The 20,810-nt window shown below is 38.5% G+C and overlaps 2 protein-coding genes across 2 annotated transcripts in view; both read left to right on the forward strand.

Annotated features, from left to right (window-relative positions):
• Positions 1-2,676, forward strand: part of RIPK1 (receptor interacting serine/threonine kinase 1) — a 21,025-nt gene extending 18,349 nt beyond the window's left edge. Inside the window, exon 12 of the mRNA XM_015814078.1 lies at positions 1,320-2,676. Within this exon, the coding sequence (XP_015669564.1) occupies positions 1,320-1,624 (305 nt within the window). The 3' untranslated portion in view covers positions 1,625-2,676. The remainder of the gene's footprint in view (positions 1-1,319) is intronic.
• A 2,299-nt stretch (positions 2,677-4,975) lies between these two features.
• On the forward strand, positions 4,976-20,781 carry BPHL (biphenyl hydrolase like). Its single transcript, XM_015814295.1, has 7 exons — positions 4,976-5,114; positions 8,262-8,365; positions 9,856-10,022; positions 10,310-10,463; positions 13,848-13,979; positions 19,067-19,190; positions 20,513-20,781. Exons 1-7 carry the CDS (start codon positions 5,008-5,010, stop codon positions 20,598-20,600), a joined length of 876 nt encoding a protein of 291 aa, XP_015669781.1. The 5' UTR covers positions 4,976-5,007; the 3' UTR covers positions 20,601-20,781.
• Positions 20,782-20,810: the final 29 nt, after the last annotated feature.

The raw sequence follows: 20,810 nt of genomic DNA on the forward strand, positions 1-20,810 counted from the left end.
AGCGGTGAATGCTCCAACACTGGAAGTTTTTAAGAAGAAACTGGACAGCCATTTGTCCGAAATGGTATAGGGTTTCCTGCCTGAGCAGGGGGTTGGACTAGATGACCTCCAAGGTCCCTTCCAACTTTATTATTATTATTATTATTATTATTATTATTATTATTATTATTATTATTATTATTATTATTATTATTATTATAGAATTGCTCTTCCTTGATATTTCAGTTTTACTGATCATATTTACAGAGATTTCATGTCCAGTGTTTTATAAATACATAAATTGGAGAAAGTTACATTAATGTTCTGTAAGGATCCATTCAAAAGTATTTCCATTTACTTAAATGAGTTTACTCCAAGGCAAGCTGTATATAGCTTTAATATAGTGAAGTGTTGGAAGTAAATCTTAATGGAGGGACTTAGCTTCAAAAAACTGATAGTCATGGAGCTCTATGCTACCCTTGTTTGGCCTTGTTAAATGGAATGGTTAAAGGGACCGTCCTATATAGGCCTGTAGTCTTTGCAGGCAGGCCATGATTCAAATTTAGTAAAGCTGCCTTCTCTGGCCTCTTAACAACCACAAAATGACAGTAAAGAGGTACAGAAGATTCAGCCTTCCATTTCCAATCTACAGTCCGGAATTTTGCAGCCCTGATCTGGTGGCCCAAAATTTAGTAAACCATACCAAAGCTATTCTATCACTAGAAAAAGTTCAGAAACACCCTTTCCAGCTTCAAAGCATGTGAAGGGATCCTTGGTCACAAACAGCTAGTCACACAACATGTTTGCCTACCACACATCTTGCCAACCATCTTATTTAAAACATCACACAAAGCATCTTCACACAATTTCTGATCTGTGTTTTAGAGGGTACCTCCACATGATGGGAATTCTTGCCTGACTCCGGATTCTTTCTTAAGTGGAAATAGAGGAGGCAGTTCTGTTACTATACATATAGAGAAACTTTCTCACCAACTAGGGCAGGGGTAGGCAACCTTGGCTCTTTTATGACTCGTGGACTTCAACTCCCAGAATTCCTGAGCCAGCCATGCTGGCTCAGGAATTCTGGGAGTTGAAGTCCACAAGTCATAAAAGAGCCAAGGTTGCCTACCCCTGAATAGGGGAATGTATTTCATTCTATGAAGAAACTGAAGATAGCAACATTCATTGTTTTACCCATTCAAGGGGTTTCAATACTGGTAGTCCTCAACTTACAATTGGGACCAGAATTTCTGTTGCTAAGCAAGGCAGTTATTAACCGAATCACCACTCATTTTTATGACCCTTATTTTTTATGTTATTTTTCTTCTTTCTACCACCAGACAGCACTGCCATAGTTTCGGATATCCACCTAAACCTTGTGAGAGACAACTTGTCCAGGCAATGGAAACACTGCGCTCGTAAACTGGGCTTCAATGACCCTGAGCTGGATGAAATTGACCACGATTATGAACGGGATGGACTCAAAGAGAAAGTTTACCAGATGTTCCAGAGGTGGCTGATGAAGGAAGGCAGCAAAGGGGCAACTGTAGGGAAGCTGGCCAGAGCCCTCTTTGCTTGCAAGCGGATAGATCTCGTCAATAGTTTTATCAAAATAAGCCAGGATTCTGAAAGAAACAATAGATAAGAAGTCAAACAAAGAGCAGGAGGACTTTGGCCGGGTTGGACATTTTTTTCCAGAAGATATTTTTATATTACAGGTCATTGGTCAGGACAAATGCTGCAAGCAGACCGCTATTCTATGCAAGCAGAATAAGGAATAGGAGATAAAGAGCAAATGATGGCCAATCCCAAGGGACGTTTTCATAGCAATCCCTTAAAAAAAAAAAAAAGCTACAAACTTAACAGAACGCTTTCCAGCAGGGACAGAACAAAACATGCAAAATGTGGGTGTTTTGCTCCGTGCATGGAACAAAATGGCTGTTTTGTTCTGGACACGATCCATAATATTCTTCCACAGGGAAGAGGGTGATGAGGGTGAGGCAGGAGAGCAGCAGCAGGAAAGGAAGACTGCAGAGCACCTTGGCAGGATTTTGGTATACGCCACACTGGGCCTTTAGTGGCAACGGTGATGGATGAGGGGAGGGAAAGGAAAGCACTGGTGGGGCTGGCCCCTGAGATGTTCCAGTTTGGAAATTGATGATGGAAATAGGAAGCAATACCCACTAATTTAGCTCCATTTACCTGTCTGGATTTGTTTCATTTCAATGCAAGACAATCAAAGTATATTCTCGGTCTGGCTTCTGCCAAATCACAACTGGCCTGAAATGGCTCATCAGAACGTCTGAAGTGCTACGGGTTTTTTCCTAAGTATAAAACGCAATATTTTTTTTCCATTTCATGCAGACCTCTGCCTGTTTTATGTCAAATTTTGAATGAATTTGTACAATTTTAATTTTTTTAAAGTACAGAAAATGGGCATAAGGCTATTCTCCTAGTCTTATTATAAACCAGAATCTCTTCTCAAAAACAAAGCTGGATTATCATTCTCCTTCGGTTTTGTAAAACCTGCTACTACGATCAGTAAACTCTGAATCTTTATTAATAGACTAAGAATATAACAGTTTGGCAAGGGCTGATGAGCAACAGCTTCAGCAACCATCTTGGCAAGGACGAACAGTATAGGATCACATGTGATTTTCTTATATATAAAGGCAAAATGTGAGGGAAGGGAATGGATGTTAATAATCGATCAGGAGGGAAAACTACACCATTAGTTAGCTATCTCCCCAAATATCAAACACAAGGGTAACAGCATGTTTTGAAAAACATGCTTTTGCCTTTGAAGCAAGGAGGGGTTTTTTTTTCTCCTTTTCTTTTGAAATGGCAAATAAAATTTGGAAGGCTTGATACAAAAGAAAGATGTATTGGAAGAAACTGCAACAGGATTGGTCCTGTCGCCTAATACCCAAAGAAGGAGCAAGTCTTGCCGTGTGTGTGTATATATATCTGTGACTCTTGACTTTTGGTAACTCCATAGACAAGTTGTGCAAGATTTCCAAGAATTGGCTTACCATTGCCTTCTTCCTAGGAGGGGAGGGGGTGGCTGGCTCAAGGTCACTCAGCTGACAGGACTAGAACTTCCAATTTCTAATATGATGACTTACATCAAACTGGCATATCTCAGAGGATATGCTACTGCACTGGTAAAGATTGGTGTTCTATATATTCACATGGTAATTCTGGTTGACGCTATTTTGTAGGACTTGTGTTACTTCTTGCTCATTCCCCCAAGAGCAATGGCACAGACCTCCCCTAGAGCGGAAAATGAAAAGATGCCATGCAAAAGCAGTAGTAGCGCCTGCCTTTATTTAGTGACTGTTCACTATGTTATGACAGTGATGAATAATAGAATTACCAAATCCTGACTTTTGCAACCTTTGCAAGTCTGTAAATAAAGGAAAGCACAAGCAGAGTCCTAATTTTACTTCATGGCCAAGTTGCTAGTCCCAATTGTGGTCACTAAACCAGGCCTACCTATACTTGCATCCAATGTTGGGGTCCAAGGACAAAAGGGTGAAGTTTGCAGTACAATTCTCTTGAGTTATATATATTATTTTTGCATCATCATGTCAAGCTGCAAATGCCTATATGGTATGAGCATGGGGATTATTAGCACATATCCTGTGCCTGCTACTAGATACGTTAAGCTCAGTCATTCATACTCTGATCATCTCTCATCTGGATTACTGCAATGTGCTCCACATGGAGCTGCACTTTAAGAGCGTTCGGAAGCTACAATTGGTCCAGTATGAAGAGATACAGAACAGTTTTGGAGACCCTTAGAGTGACATATAATGTGTAATAGAAGTTCCATTGCTGATTAATAGGGCTCCTATTAAATCAATGCCAAAAAAAACCCCTCCATATAAAAAGACTTCAGTGTCAGTCCCTTCTCTGGAACACAATTCCCCTAGAGCAGGGGTAGGCAACCTTGGCTCTTCTATGACTCGTGGACTTCAACTCCCAGCTGGCTCAGGAATTCTGGGAGTTGAAGTCCACAAGTCATAAAAGAGCCAAGGTTGCCTACCCCTGCCCTAGAGGTACGATTGGCCCTCACCTTGTTGCTTTTCTGCAAGGCCCTGAAGATATGTTTCTGTCAGCAGGTCTGGGGACCCCAACAAAGATGGAGCAGATCAAAATGGTCAGATTGTGTTGTTGCTGCTGTGGAGGGGGGGGAAGATGGTTATACAGATATTCTTCAACTTCATTTAGTGACTTCAAAGTTACAATGGCACTGAAAAATGTGACTTATGACTTATTCATAGTTACGACCGTTGCAGCATCTCCGTGATCATGTGATCAAAATTCAGAAGCTTGGCAACAGGTTCCTATTTGACTTGCTGCGTCCCATGGTCATGTGATCACCTTTTGCAACCATCTCACAAGCAAAGTCAGTGGGGAAGCCAGGTTAATTTAACAACCAGGTTACTAATTTAACTGCAGTGATTCACTTAACTGTGGCAAGAAAAGTCCTAAAACGGGGCAAAACTCACTTAGCAAATGTTTCACTTAAACGTTTGGGCTCAATTGTGGTCGTTAGTTGAGGACTACAGGTATTTTGCGGATTTTTAAGTTGTAAAGCTGCCCAGAGTTCTCTCCTGTGTGAGTTGGGCGACCTGATAAATTTCTTTAAGAAACCAACAAACTTGGTGCAAGCTATTTTCTTTGCCTCGCTGAATGCCCTGGAGCTTCAGAAAAAGGACCGAAAATATTATTATTATTATTATTATTATTATTATTATTATTATTATTATTATTATTATTATTATTATTATTATTATTATTATTATTAAAATTTATATACCGCCCTATCTCCCTTACGGGACTCAGGGCGGTGAAAAGAAGAATGCGGCCCTTTTTCTGCAAAAAGAAGCGAACGATTGCGGAAATTAGTGGGTAGGCTGCCCTGCTTTGGCGATTCCGACCCCATGGCAGCTACTTTCCCTGGGAGCCAATAGAGAGGGACGAAGGAGGAGCCGCAAGACAGACCGTGGGGAAGGAAGGAAAATGGCTCGACCTGCAGGCGCAGCGCTTTGGCGGCTGCAGCATCTCTTCTCACAACTCTCCCGCTCTGCAACACTGGCAGCGGTCCCGAGATCGACGGCTGCTTATAGGTACAAATGCCCGCGGGACGGGACAGAGACACGAGGAAACATCCGCAAGCCTTAGAGCGCAAGCGAGGGCGCCGAAAGCGCAGTGCGCACGCGTGATGGATGGCAGAGAAAAGTAAATGGCTAATGCCTGGGGGAAGCGTCGGTAGAGCGGGTTGCAGAGGCGAAGTTAAGGAACCGAGGGCAAAGCAGGGCTTAATTGCAAGGCTAAAGAGGGTTTGTGTCCAACTGGAGCACTTGGCAGTCTCGCTATGGGGCGTGTGCGTGTTAATTTTGTGTACTGTGTATGTTGTTTAGGACTTAACTGTTTAGATCCCGCGCAGGCTTTTCTTGACAGGAACGAAGGCTGATAATACGAATCAGATTTTAGATCAAATGATGTAAAAACCTTAATACTCTAAAGACCCTTTCCTTTAAAGGAGAGCAAAACTCGCCTTTTAAGAGCGAAATGGTATATTGGTAAGTGGGAAAAGCACCCGCAAAGGCTGCAGGAATGTTTGGTGAAAGAGTGGGGGGGAGAAGAACAATTGCATATATCCCTCCTCCCTATATTTTATGCAGACAGTTGTCTGGGAGAATAAAATTCTGAACGAGTTAATACAATTCGGAGAAATGACAGCCTTCCAGCCTACCTTTAACCTATTTATTACACTAATAAAGCTGAAATGGTTTTTAAAGAAATACTCTCGTCTCTATGCACCTGTGCATAATTACCCGGAAGCAAGTTCTATAAAGATTTCTTTGCAAGTAGGCTGCAAAATTGTTCGTAATTAAAATAGGCCTCCATTTACCACATTTTTGGTACTTCCCACACCAGATTAAACCAGGCTGCTTTTTCAGAAATGTCTTATATAGTATTGTATTTGCAAAATTCTAATGAAAAGGTAGGTTACTTTTAATCCATGGTGTAGCCATACACAAATTAGTTTGTCTCATATTGCAGGTCAGATCTGCTATACACACAATACTTGTGTATAGGAATTGTAAGGGAAATGGTAAATCGCAAAAGTTACCTCTTCCATGTCTTCCTCCAGTGCAAGGAGACCTCTGTAAGGCACAACCAGTTCCCACAACATTCTTAACCTGTGTACAGTATTAATCCATTGAATATATCAAGCTAAGAAAATGATTTCACTTCACACAACCCACTACAACCACCCACCCCCAATCTGTTCAATCTATTGCACAAAAACTGCTGTTAGATCTTTTTTGTACCTGCTTAAGTGTGTTGTGCTCAGCTGGAATTTGTGGACATGTAATTTAAACTCTTCACTGCACCTGGAAATCTGATTCCTTTTGTTTGAGGGAGGCAATCCTGCCCTTCCTTCTAAAATTCAGTCAACAATGAATTGAACCGGAGAATAGTTCTCTACTCCCATAGAACAGACAGAGTTATCTTTGGTCCTGAGGATTTTGAGCTGCAAACTCAGACATAATTATCACTTAGAGCTCTAGAATGAACTTTCTTGCCTGTAGGGCAGAATAACCACCATAAAATCTTGCCAAAGCAATTCTGGTGTGATGAAGGCACAATTACTTTCTTTCCCTTGTTTTTCACCTCTTCCCTGGACTAAGGAACCTTTTGTGAAATGAGCCTACCCCCTCCTCTGTTAGATATGGCATCACCCCTCCCAACCTGGATCCCTTCCTATGGGTCTCACCCTTCTCAACAACAAATTATGCTGAGGGGACATCAGAAAGGAGAATTCTACAGTAGACGGTTTCAGTATTGCATAATTTCCATACATAAAAGTATTTAAAACAGCAATACTATTGTTAAGGGCATGTGGGAGTCATAGCTCCAAGTTAGTTGATCGTGCAGGAGGTGTTACCAAATCAAATATGGATGAAGGATTTTTCTCTCAGAACTTTTGTATTAAAAATATGAACTGCTTGGCAAGTATGTGTGTGTGTGTACACTGTGTGTGTGTGTGTGTGTATGTGTGTGTGTGTGTAGGGCGCATGCGTAATCCCAGATAAGTGGGGAGTATTCTTTATCTTTTGTGTCACATTAGTGATCTTTGTAAATCTCACAAAATAAAATTATATTCTGAAGTTCTTTCAGCAGGTTTTACCCATTTAGGGTTAGGATGTTGTAGGAAAAGGAGGGAAGATCAACATTGAGCATTATTACTAGAAATTAAATAAATGAAGTTTCATTTTATGCCCTTCTGGAGGACTGGACTCAGACCTCAGTCATAATCGTTGCAATTGATGAGTTTTAATTTGCACGTGTTCCATTCATTTCAGTGGGTACAGTCTAGGTTGAACTATTCAATTCAATCAGAATAAAGCTGGTAGGAATCTTGGAGGTCTTCTAGATTCTAGTCTGACAAGCAGTAAGATGGCTACAACAATTCAATTACAGTGGCAATGGATGCCCTGTTAAAAGACCTGAAGGGCCAGGTTGGGGATAAAACACCCAAGAGAAGGTCTGTCTCTGTGATCCAACTTGACTGCAATTTGATGGCACATAATCAGTCAATCAATCAGTATGTTATTGTGATTAAAATACCCTTTCCTAACCTAATGTCCCCCCCAAAATGGTTGAAATTGCCACTCAAAACTTCCTGTTGGATTTGCTGATTGGTAATTTTGGAAAACACATTTGCCATATTTTTTCCCCTCTCCCACTCAATTGTTTCTGATTCTTGGAGACTGCCTGGACAAATCCTTTCAGTTTCCTTGGAAGGTTTTTCAGAAATGGCTTGCCATTACCTTCTTCCTAGAGCTGAAAGAAAGTGACTGGCTCAAGGTCACCCAGCTGGCTTTGTGCCTAACAGATACCTCGTTGCAAAAATCTGAGTTGGAAAGTGGACTAGAGCTGAGGCACAAAACTATATTTCAGTTGAACCTACTACATTGTTATTAAGAGAGACAAGAGCCATGCTGTATACCAGGGGTAGTCAACCTTGGCTCTTTTATGACTCGTGGACTTCAACTCCCAGAATTCCTGAGCCAGCTAAGCTGGCTCAGGAATTCTGGGAATTGAAGTCCACGAGTCATAAAAGAGCCAAGGTTGACTACCCCTGCTGTATATTGTGCCTTATTGTGCAGATAATAATGGGAAGAGGGAATGGGAACTATATTTGCTATTGGGAAGAAAGGTGGAATATGAACATATTGAACAATTGAAGCTATTTCTTCTAGCACTGCCATAACCTCAGCGAAAGTAGAAGTGAATGGCGTCCACCTACACTACCAACAGACTGGAAATGGAAATCATGCTGTCCTGCTACTCCCTGGCATGTTAGGTGTGGATCTAACACTTGTACTATGTTAGTTATTTGGAAAGCATAATATACGCAAAAAGTATATTAATACATTTGTCAGAAGATCTTTATGGTAGTGCATGACTCTAAAATAATTGCTTTTAGACAAGACTAATCACCTATTTATCTAACAAGACTAACATCCAAACAGACCAAAGGTGTGATAAAAAAATATTGGTTTACTTCTGGATGATAGCAAGAGATCCCCAAGGAATTTTGATTACTGGTTCCTAAATGAGGGTAAATAAAATGATAAGAAAAAATTCTACCTGCCTTGACTGACCTTGGAGTTATTGCTTAAATCTCAGCCTTGGTGTTCTTTGTCTATACAGTAGAAATACTCGTTAGTTATGTCTGATCCAGGATCAGCCATTCTCAATCTAGGATTCTCAAACTGTGTTTGATTGCAACTCCACTGAACTAGATGGAGATCACAGAATTCCAACAGCGGAGGAAACTTTTGGGGAAATAATAGCAAAAGAACTAAAAATCCTCTACACCAGGAACAGCCAACCTACAAGCCTTCCAGCAACTCTTTACAGAACCAAATTCCAGTAATTCCAGTTCCAGACCATGTTCAAACAACATAGACACATTTTTGCTTTGACTAAAAGTGAACTTGATCTTAGGAAGACATTGTATAAGAAAATTCTGTGTGACTTCAGTAACCACAACTCCTTTTTACTTTGTTTACCATTTCATCAAAGAGTTTGATTAGTTTGAACTTAGCACGCTATATGAAATCTTCCAACATCTAGTATCGCTCCCTACATCCATAAATTGCACATTGCAAACAATGAAAACATCCCTCCAACTGTTCTTCTGGAATCCAACTCAAGAAACAAGCATTTTTCTTCCTCCTGTCATACAACACTGCTTAGTTTTCCACTTAGAGCAGTGTTGCCCAACCTTGACAATTTTAAGGCACGTGGACTTCAACTCCCAGAATTCCACAGCCAGCAATGCTGGCTGTGGAATTCTGGGACTTGAAGTCCACATGCCTTAAAATTGTCAAGGTTGAGAAACACTGACTTAGAGTGAGTGATGATTTATAGTCACTCAGCCAGTGGTAGTAACTTTGTGAGGAGAAAGCCAAGAAAAAAATGGTTGGTTTTGCAATGGTTGGGGAATAAATAACTCACAAATGAAATTGACCCTAGTGCAGCAAAAGAGGAAGATCTCTTACCTTTCTTAATAGTTTCTTTTGTCATGTTTATGTACTGCATATTGGAGGTGGTTATCCTTTGAGAGCTGAATGCAACGAAATTTCATTTTAATGTACGCTGATTAGTGTATATTTAAAGTGACAAAAGTTTTCTATTCCTATTCTGTTCTTAACAAGAGTCATAAAGATAATTCATTTAATCATGCTTTTCTGACAGTTTTTCTTTTACATATGTTAATAAGTGTAAAATAAGTTTCTCTCTTGGTTATGATGATCTTGCAGTTTGTGTGTGTGTGTGTTGATTTAGGCAGCGGTCAGACTGATTTTGAACCACAGCTGAAGAATATGAACAAGGAGATTTTTACCGTTGTTGCATGGGACCCCCGAGGATATGGAAAATCAATCCCCCCAGTTCGAGATTATCCTCTAGACTATTTTGAAAGAGATGCAAAAGATGCTGTTGACTTGATGCAGGTAAATATGTTCAGGCTTCTTAACTGAATGCCCAATGGTCCTTGCAACCTAAACAAAACTGCTAATTGTGGTGGTTATTGTTATTTAATATGAATAATATATTAATATATGATTTAGTAACACTATTCAATAAACTTACTGGGCTTCATAGCCACAATTTAGCCCTGTTAAATTCCTTTTGTATCAGTGAGAAGGTACTGTTTTCGAAGAATCAGCTGACTTTAGGCCAAGCCCCTCATCCATGAAAATGAGAACTGTTTCCAATCTGTTTCCTTATGCTAAACAAGGCACTGAAGTTTCAGAAGTTCTCTTTGTTGGGATGGAGTGATGGTGGAATAACCGCACTCATTGCAGCTGGAAAACATCCAGATTTGATCCACAAAATGGTGGTGTGGGGAGCCAATGTGTTTGTTACAGAAGAGGATGTGAAAATTTACAATGGTATGTATCTGTCAGCCCTTTGAGGTAGTCCAAATCATGAGTAGTAACACTACTTTTATTGAAAGGTTATAGTAACAGAATCTTGCAAGTCTGAAAGCACTTCTCCCCTCCCTTCCTTTTGCTTCCCAGAGAACTAGGGAGGGTCCCTTCTGAGGAACTTTCTCCTCCCTGTTCCTTCTGTGGGTTGAGATATCTCTTGCCTGACTATTGCTCTGGCTCCTCCTTTTGTTTCTCAAGATTATTCTCACAGAGTGTTATAATATCAGACCAAATTTAAGGAAGAGGATGTTTATGGGAGAGATTGTGTAGGCCTGGTTATGCGGGCACGCCTTCAAGTTGGTTTTGACTTCTAGCAACAGTCTGGACAGGTCTCTGCATGTTATCTTGGCAATGTAAGTGGCTTGTTGCCTTCCTAGAACTGACAGAAAGCATTCGGCCTAGGACAGGGGTAGGCAACCTTGACTCTTTTATGACTCAGGAATTCTGGGAGTTGAAGTCCATGAGTCATAAAAGAACCAAGGTTGCCTACCCCTGGCCTAGGGTTATCCAGCTAGCTTTATGTCTAAGGCAGGACTGGTACTCCTGGTTTATAGCCCATTGCCTCTAACCAGGACACCAAACTAACTTTCTTTTCTTTTTCCTTTTTTTTGTTTTAAACAGTGGTAAATTCATTCTCCCAGAGATGAGGACAACACTGTCTCTCCTAGGGTTCTAGAAAGCTCTTAAAATCTGGCTTTGGTCCCAGGCCTGGGCTTAAAGTATTGTATTTTCAGGAACTATGTATTCTTTAGTTTAGTTTGATTTGTGTCATTTTTAAATTGTTTTGGTCTGGGCTTTCTGTGTGGTTTTAAGTCTTATCTGTTTTTATGGATTATCTTCTATTTTGTACATTGCCCAGGTTCCATTGGAGTTGGGCAGCTATAATACATTTAAATTAATAATAATGAGAATTTATATTAAAGCATATGAATACTGTAAGAAAGAATATTTAAGTGCTAGATGCATCAGTATGATATTAGTGCATATTTATCCATGTAGCATTCAAATTGTAATATTTCACATTGTTATAAGAATACCATAATTTATACCATTGGTGGTAATCACACAAAAATGCCAAAATCTTGTTTAGATATCATGATTTTCAACAGAAATATATTAGGATGGATTGATGGTTGAGTCTCTCAGTCTGTCAGTACTTGATAATTTCAATATTCCTGACGGAGTGAGGTGGCTTGAGATTTTTGGGTTGCTATGATAACCACAGGTTTGTCCATGGTCATTATAAGCTATACATACAGGAGAGTCCACACATTGGATCTACTTTATGTTCCAAAGCAGCTCAGAAGTGGAGGATGTTTAGTGATAGAGGAAGATTAGTGATAGAGGTTCACCCTAATCACTTGATGGATCCCATGGATTTTCAGAGGGAGCTCCATTACATCATAACTTCTATGCACCTATCCATTGAATATGCTATCCAGCTATTGCTTTTAGGGTGACCAAGACTGTGTCAAGGAAGAATAACTGAAAGAACCACTAGAGGGCTGCTACAACCTTTTAGAAAGGCATTTGACAGATAAAATTCACATTTGTTTGCAGTTGGAAGCCAACTGGACAGATTCTGAAGAGTGGATGGGGTAATCCTTGCAGTGATATTGGGAGGCATTTGAGTGTGTAGATGTTGATAAAATAGACATTTGCTGTGAGATGAGATGTCATTTGTGACCTTGAACCAACTTTCAGGCTCTCCAATATGCAGTTCCTGGGGTTCAACTCTCTCCCTTATTTTATTTAACATGTACATGAATCCATTGGAAGAGGTCATCCAGTAGCATGGGGTTATCACTGTACCTGGAGAGGGAGGATCTCAGAATAATGACTTATGCCCTCATCTCTAAATCAATTTGAGATGCTTTGACAACAAAGCACTTGCACGTGGCGCACTGCTGAATTCTCATACATACATATATATGCATGTCATCTATGCATGTCATAGATAAATATTTGGTATAAATGCATATTATGAGTGTATCTTTTTTAAAAAAATAACTATATTTTCAATCAAGAAATTTTCAATCAAAAATAATTTTGCTTTTTTTTTTGTTTTGCCTCTCAACTGCATTTAACTGAATGAGAAATTTTTGTTTGAGCCTTATTATTATTATTATTATTATTATTATTATTATTATTATTATTATTATTATTATTATTATTTATTGAATTTATATACCGCCCTATCTCCCTTACGGGACTCAGGGCGGTGAACAGGCAATAATAAAAACCACGATAAATATACGCAAGTTTCTGTTCTAAAATCAAATTAAATAACAGGCCTGCTCATACAAAACCCCCACTAAAACATAATCAAACTACGCCAGGCCGGCCGCACGGAATAGATGGGCCTTCAGGGCTCGGCGAAAAAGGCGTAGGTCCGCAACTGTACGTAGGTCGGGGGGGTAGGTCATTCCAGAGGGCAGGAGCTGCCACAGAGAAGGCTCTCCCCCTGGGGGTCGCCAGCCGGCATTGACTGGCCGACGGCACCCTAAGGAGGCCCTCTCTGTGGGAGCGGACTGGTCGAAGGGAGGTGTTTGGTAGGAGGCGGTCTTGCAAATACCTAGGTCCATTGCCATGGAGCGCTTTAAAGGTTGTTACTAACACCTATTCTAGTCCTAACTAGATTTAAAACCCAGCAAACCAAACAAGACACTTTTACTTAATTAAGTGGCATGGCTAACAATTGGCATAAAAAAACAACCGCTACAACTTTGGTTGTAGTGGTTGCTATAGTAGCTATAATCTTTGAATAACAGATAATGGTGCAGAAGAAGAGAATCCAATTAGCACGATAATTATACATTTTCTGCTTTTCTACCCACCCCCAGGCCCCCACACCCTCAGCAAATGCCACTTAAATGGACATACTACTTTCTAGGTAAAAAGTATAGGAGCTAAGATTTCTGAAACAGGTTTGTAAGACAAAGTTGTAATGTTGATTAAAGCATCTGAAGGTAATGAATATTTAATAGGCTATAGTAACTGCTAAAGACACTGGATATGAAAATGGGCCAAATGTTGATTACATTCTCTAAGGAAGTGTTCAGTCTTTGCATCTAACCTCTTCAAATAATTAATTGGTTGATTCAGTTCCTCAGGATTTACTTTTTAAGACTAATGTAAAAACATATAAACGTCTTGGTTCTGCAGCCAACATATCAAAATATGAAGTACACCGTATGCATTTAAAGAGGCTCTAATTATTTTCCAGCAACTTAATCATTTTTAAAATGCCTTGTGGGTTCAAAATGCTCAGACAGGCTTTTAAAAATTGCATACAAAGTCAGAGATAGTACTGAGAGGAAAACTATATTTTATCATTACATACAGCTATCCGAGATGTTTCAAAATGGAGTGAAAAAGTAAGAAAGCCATTGGAAGAAATGTATGGGCATGAATATTTGAGCAAAATGTGTTCAGCTTGGGTAGATGGAATCTCCCAGTTCACGCAAAAATCAGATGGTAAGAACCTGGAACTGCAGCCTACTTTGTTTTATCTCATGTATTTAAAAAGTAATAATTTTGTGTTTTCCGTATCCCCGATACATTCTCCTCCTGGCTTTTTTGCAACGTTTCCTTCTTGTCATCTTTCTGTGGATGTTGTTTTCAGGAAAAGTTGCATGTGAAAGAGAGAAGGGGTCTACAGCATAGTTGCTTTCAGAAGATCATAGTGCTATGCCTGATGAAGTTGAATGAACTCAGTCAAGCCTTTTGCATCCATAAATGACCATAGAGACTGGGAATGAATAAAAAAATGTCTGTTTTTCAAGAGGTGTTAAGACTACAAATTCCATCATCCTCGATCAGCATGAGTGGACTCAAAGTAGCTGAGTTGGGATGTTGTAATTTAACATAGCTGGAGGCCATTTGATTGCAGGAGCTGCCCTTAACAGTAAAGCATCACCTTGTAATCAGCCCGTGTTCTCATTTTCTCTGAGTGGAGAACTTGATGTGCCAAAGGGTGAAGTATTTATTGAGGTACAGAGAACAGGTAGTCCTTGACTTTACAACAGTTTGTAAGAACGTCCAGAAATAGACTTTTGTATGGAGAGGTTATAAATTCATTGTAGGTAGTCCTCAACTTATTACCACTTGACTGCCACACAACCTCTCCATAGTTGCATTTCAGGCACTTGGCAACTGGTTTGCATTTACGACTGATTGCAGCATCCCGTGGTCATATGACCATGATTTGCAATGACAAAACCCACCCATTAGATATGTTGGATTTCCTTAACGACCACATGATTCACTTGATGACCACGACTCGCTTTACAGCCATCATAAAAACAGTCACAAAATCAAGTTTGGTGACATGGGACCTCACTTTATGATTGCAATGACTTAGGACTGAAATTCTAAGGCTCTGTTGTAGTTGTAAGTCAAGAACTACCCATACAGTTCTGGAGCTCCAAAAGAAAATTCCTGCACTCAAAATTCCTTCATTCTGATGGGGAGGGTTTGGGGGGGCAGGGTTCCAACAAAGAAAACCCAGCTTTTAATGAAGTAAATTATTCAAGCAAACCTTCCATGTAAATTCACACAGCACAGCTGAGGTTTTTCCTTTTACTGATGAAGAATAAACTTTCAAGCAATGGTTGCCTTCCATAGAAGGACTTAGCTGTGTAAACAGTTCTCTGAAGTCAGCCTTTCTCCTAGGCCAGGGGTAGGCAACCTTGGCTCTTTTATGACTCGTGGACTTCAACTCCCAGAATTCCTGAGCCAGCTTGGCTGGCTCAGGAATTCTGGGAGTTGAAGTCCACGAGTCATAAAAGAGCCAAGATTGCCTACCCGTGGCCTAGGCTGACATCTTAACTTCCTTTATAGATTAATTTAATTTTTTTTTACCAAGAATTACTAATGTATAATGTTTCCTGAATGGAACAAAAATGTTTTGGAGCCCAACAAATAGTAGCTGAAATCAGTGGTGGGATTCAAATATGTGAACAACCGGTTCTCTGTGTGGATGCAGCTTCCAGAAGTCCATTCTGGGCCTGGGCAACAAAAAATTAGCTACCAGTTCTGCCGAAGTGGTACAAACTGGCTGAATCCCACCACTGGCTGAAATGTTCCTCTTTCACTCCTCCTTTATTGAGTCAATTATACTCTGCAAAGCTCATGATCTAAGCCTCAAAGTGGTTTCTGCTTCTTAATTCCAGACTGGATCATAAGAACCACCCAGGTGTGACTATTCTAACTCATTCTTAACCTGAGGCAATGTTCAGTTTACCTAAGAAGTATGTGGGTTTGAAAGAAAACTCCATATTTTTTTTATAAAGTTTTTATTATTTTTTTCATACAATTTAGTAGTACTTATTCAAGTTGTCTGAGTTTATCATTCACTAATACAAATTTAATTCCTAATCCTTTATTCTTTTCCCCAGCCATTGATAAAATAAGTCCCAAGTTGAAAGTATTGTTTCTTCTTTTTCTTTCAACCTTAAAGTAAGTCTGTCCATTTCCGCACATTCTAGTATTTTTTTAATTATTTCTTCCTCTGGTGGTATTTCTTCATTTTTCCAGTGTTATGCGAATATGATTCTTGCTGCTGTTATCACATGTAGAATCAAGTATATAATTTGTTTATCAATCTTTTCTGGCATTATACCTAATAAAAAAAGTTCAGGTTTAAAATCTACATGTTTTCCCAACATCTTTCCTAGCCAAGTATGTATTTTTGTCCAATACCTCTTTGCTTTAATACATAGTCTACCATACATGATAATAAGTACCTGACTTATGTTTGTATTTCCAACATCTATCTGACATATTTTTAAACATTTTTGCTAATCTTGCTGGTTGCAAGTGCCATCTATAAAACATTTTATATAGATTTCTTTGTAAGTTGACATTGTCAATTTATAATTTCTTGCCCACAAGTTTTGCCATTTTTCTAAATCTATATTATATCCAAAATTCTTTGCCCATGTTATCATTGTTTCTTTAACTTGTTCATTTTCCATTTTCAAATTCAATAAAAAGTTATAGATTTTCTTAATTAATTTCTCATCAGAGGTTAATAATGTCTGATCAAACAAGGTCTGCTCTTTATAAAATCCGTACAGTTTGACATCTTTATCGTATCTAACTTGCATTTGTAAATATGCCCACCATGATAGATCAATACCCTGATTTTCCATCTCTTGTTTAGATTTTAGATTCCCTTCAGAATTTAGAATATCTTTATATGTCCATATTTTCTCTAAACTAAGTTTGGATGTAGAAATGCTTCCATTGTTGAAAAACATCCTGGAATTTTCAAATATATTTTACATTTTATTTTTCCCCATGTTAATAATAATGTGTTTCTTATATAGTGGTTTTGAAAATACTTATGAATTTTATTTTCCCCATACCATAAGAAAGTGTGCCAACCAAGTTATAAATCATGTCCCTCCAAATATAACCACCTTTTATTTCTAAAAGTTATCCATTCTTTTACCCATGTTAGTACAGATGCTTGATAATATAAAACCCACTCTGGCAAGCCAAAATCTCCATTTTCCTTAGCTTCTTGTAACATTTTCAATTTGATTCTAGCTTTCTTTCTTTGCCAAATAAATTTCAAAATTAGTGAATTTAAGTCTTCAAAAAAATTTCTCTAGTTTTATAGGTATCATTTGGAATAAAAACAATATTTTGGGTAATATATTTATTTTCACTGTAGCAATTCTTCCTAACATTGACAATTGCAAGTTTTTCCATTTTTCCAGGTCATTTTATTTGATTCAGTTTTATTTTTCTGTCATTTGGGTTTTTTTTTGTTTATCTGTGAGATTTTTAACTATCACTTTAGTTTTTTTCTCTGTTTATTTTCAGTCCTGCTCTCTCTCCATACTGTTCTATCTTTTCCAATAATTTAGGAATCATCTCTAAAGGTTCCTCTGTCTAGGATGAATACCAAGTCATCTGTTTCACCTTTTATTTCTAGTCCTTTAATTTCTGAATCTTGCCTAATATTTCTATTTAAAACTTCCAAAGTTAAAATAACAATGGAGGTAGTGGACATCCTTGTCTTGTACCTTTTTTATCTCTATGTAGTCTCCGTTTGCAATCACTTTTGCTATTTGTTTGTGGTAAAAACTTCATTTTTAAACATCTTAAAATAACTCTCCACACCCCCACCCCTACCCCACAACAACCTTTTGATAGAAATGTAGGGGAGAACAAGAAGTTGCTTTGTTGCATATGAGATGTTTGTACCATTCTAAATATGGTACATATTAACTGTACCTATTTCTGCTTCTCCAAGCTAAGTCAATCATTGCCAGTAGTAGTTTAAAAGCAATAATTGTTCAAAACTAATTACCACCTGGTTGGATTTTTCCATCAAGGTCATCTTAAGTGCTTTCTGCGTTTAACTGTTGTTCACCATATCAAGGACAGAAAGGTTAAATTAGGGGAAAGATATAATATTAGCATCTAGACTGGGAAATGTACCCAGCAGTCATTACTACCCTCTGTTTAATGTTTTGGTGATTCATAGAGTAACTTTGAAGGTGGGCGGCAAACAAATTTAAGAAATAATAATTTCCAATGTTCATATATGCCCAACAAGACCCCTTTAGAATGCTGGTTCTGCCTAAAATGCTAATCTGTGATTTCAAAGATTGGATGAAATCTTTAGTTTTATCTAACAGATTTTTCCTTATGGTCATGGCAGAGTTGTCTTGTTCAAAAACCCATGAAATTTCGCATGTGTTTCTTTTTGTGCCTGTGCTTAGATCAGGACATGTATATGAACATTGTTGTTCCATGTATGAAGAAAGAGCATCAAGATTTAATTTTCTAGATATATTCAGAGATGAGAGAGATACAGCAATTTTCTGAACCATGTTACAAGTATAATTTTTAATTGTGCAGATTACATGTAATGATAATTAAACCATTGTTTATTTTCCCTTCTCATATAAAAACAGTGAAACAAGATACACAATACACTGTTAGTTTACTTGGAATTAATGTTTTTGCCATTTATATTTATGCTGGTCACAGAGTTTGGTTACTTTGTCAGATGAATGTAGGTTACTTTTAAAAAAACAAGAGCTACATTGAATCGCCCCAAAAGCAAAATAATCCAGCTCTCAGTTTCCATGAAAATCAACCAGGTTTCTTTGGACAACCCATAAACATGATTTGTCATTATGTGGAGAAGATGCAGTGTCACATCTGTATCAACAGCAGTATATTTTGCTTGCATTTCTCTCCTAGCTTTATGAGTTTTAACTAGATAGCAAAAAAAGAAGGGGAAAAATGGGATTACCCTATTGATATAAAATGCCATTACATTAAACTGAACGGGCTCTCTCATTTAACTATCTGCATTTGATTAACTGGAGTGTTCATTATTGGGAGGGAATCTGGAGAGAACCCACCCCCCCCAAATGTTGCAGCTGTGATTAAAACAATGCAAAAGCTTGTTCTTGACCAACTGCTATCATTTGCTATTCAGCTGTTTTGCAGTGAGGAAGTACATTCTCTGTTTTCACATTTTTGTCTTGTTTTAAATAAAAAAATATTTTGTTTTAGTTCATTTTGTTCCTCCCCAGGTGATATCTGTCAGCTTCTGCTAACTCATATTAAATGCCCAACACTAATTATACATGGTGAGAAAGATCCATTGGTACCCCGTTTTCATGCAGAATATATCCACAAGCATATCAAAGGTTCACGGTAAGTCTCATACTTTAATGGTGGGATAAGAGGAGAACCTGCTGTAATGAATATATTATCATTTTGTAAAACATTAACCCCCTCCCATGTCTTCCTGCTTTTGTTATAGTTGACTTCAGGTGCTGTAAAAATTTTAAGAGTGTTGCAAAGATACACAAATATTTCCAAGATTGCTAAGGAATTAAGATTTGCACATTAACTTGCACTTAACTTTTCCTGAAGCACAAATCTCTATTTGGCTTGAGAATGCAAATTGGGAGGCAGTTTGGTCTAGCAGTTAAGGTGCTAGCCTAGATACCAGGAGTCTGTGAGTTCTAGTCCCACTTTAGGCATGGGGGAAAAAAAAGAAAATTAACTGGGTGACTCTGGGCCAGCCATTCTCTCTCAGCCCAACTCGCCTTAATGGTGATTGTTGTGGGTAAAATAAGAGGAGGAAGGAGTATTAGGTATATTCACTGTTTTGAGTTATTTATAAAAATAATAAGAGCATGATAAAAATAAATTTGGAATTAACAGCAAAATGAAATGTTAGCTGGGTTTCCTCCAGTACCACCCCCTCATTCAGGCAACATACTTATTGCCAGGACCAGCTCATTCATTGTGAATCCTTTTAAGGCCCACTTAGTCAAAAGGTTGGAGTTTATGGTCTGAGACAGGTAACTGCAGGAAGAAAACTCAAGGATTGCTTCTTAAGAAGCAGAATGTGGTATTTGATAGTGGTAAGGCCAAGCTATAGCCTCCTTTCACTGAACACAGATATATTTCTAAGGAAAACTTTTGTAGAACCAAACCAGGCCCCTATTGATCCCCAATCTGTTGCTTGTGGATGCTTTAGACTTCAACCTCCATTATGCCCACAGCCAGCATAACCAAAGGGAAAGTGACATTTGTTCATTCAGTGTTTCCTTTAGAAGGAATTAAAAATCAACAATAATCTCATTTAGGTCCTTCAACAAAACAAATAGCTTCTATTGCAGTATCTGTACTTACAGAGGCCTAAAGAAATACCCTGGTCTTAGCCCAGAATATAATTATAAATATGGCTGTTTTGGCTTCAGATCATATGTTTCCATTCCTCCACCAATTTGTTTCTGTTGCATCAGCCTGTTTCTCCATCTCTATACAAGTGTGTACATTAATCTTTACCAATTCGGTGTTCCCTTGGTATGTTAAAACCCCAGCACCTAGATGACAAAGCAGGATTTCCACTGGCTGTATGCGTTGCCATTTGTAATTTTGATATCATTTGGAAAACAGCAAGTTAAGGTCAGCTGGTACCAGTTCCTTAGCATACTTAACCTATTCAACCTTTGTCATTACAGGTTGCATTTTATGCCTGAAGGAAAACATAATTTACACCTAAGGTTTGCAGAAGAGTTTAAGAAAATGGTAGAAGAATTTCTTGTGTAAAGCACCTACTTCTATGCTGTTCCTGAGAGATTGGTAAACTTCAGCTGAAACTGGCAACAGTGAATTGTATTCTTAAGGGAAAGAATGCGACAAAGGAATGTATTTTCTCCAAATGGTAGCAAAACTGATATATGCCAATAATTCTGGGACATGGAAAAGGATTAAAAACTGCTAGAAGTGGGAATATTTTCTCAAAAGCTTTGTAAAGTT

The sequence above is a fragment of the Protobothrops mucrosquamatus genome, unplaced genomic scaffold, assembly GCF_001527695.2.
Source record: "Protobothrops mucrosquamatus isolate PMUCROS unplaced genomic scaffold, P.Mucros_1.0 scaffold_6, whole genome shotgun sequence".
NCBI classification, from domain to species: Eukaryota; Metazoa; Chordata; class Lepidosauria; order Squamata; family Viperidae; genus Protobothrops; species Protobothrops mucrosquamatus.

Bases quoted from the DNA above. Each gene is read 5' to 3' on its own strand.
- BPHL (XM_015814295.1), top strand. From the start codon at position 5,008: ATGGCTCGACCTGCAGGCGCAGCGCTTTGGCGGCTGCAGCATCTCTTC. The intron at 5,115-8,261 runs GTACAAATGCCC...TATTTCTTCTAG, and splicing joins AGATCGACGGCTGCTTATAG to CACTGCCATAACCTCAGCGA. The intron at 13,980-19,066 runs GTAAGAACCTGG...GTTCCTCCCCAG, and splicing joins GTTCACGCAAAAATCAGATG to GTGATATCTGTCAGCTTCTG.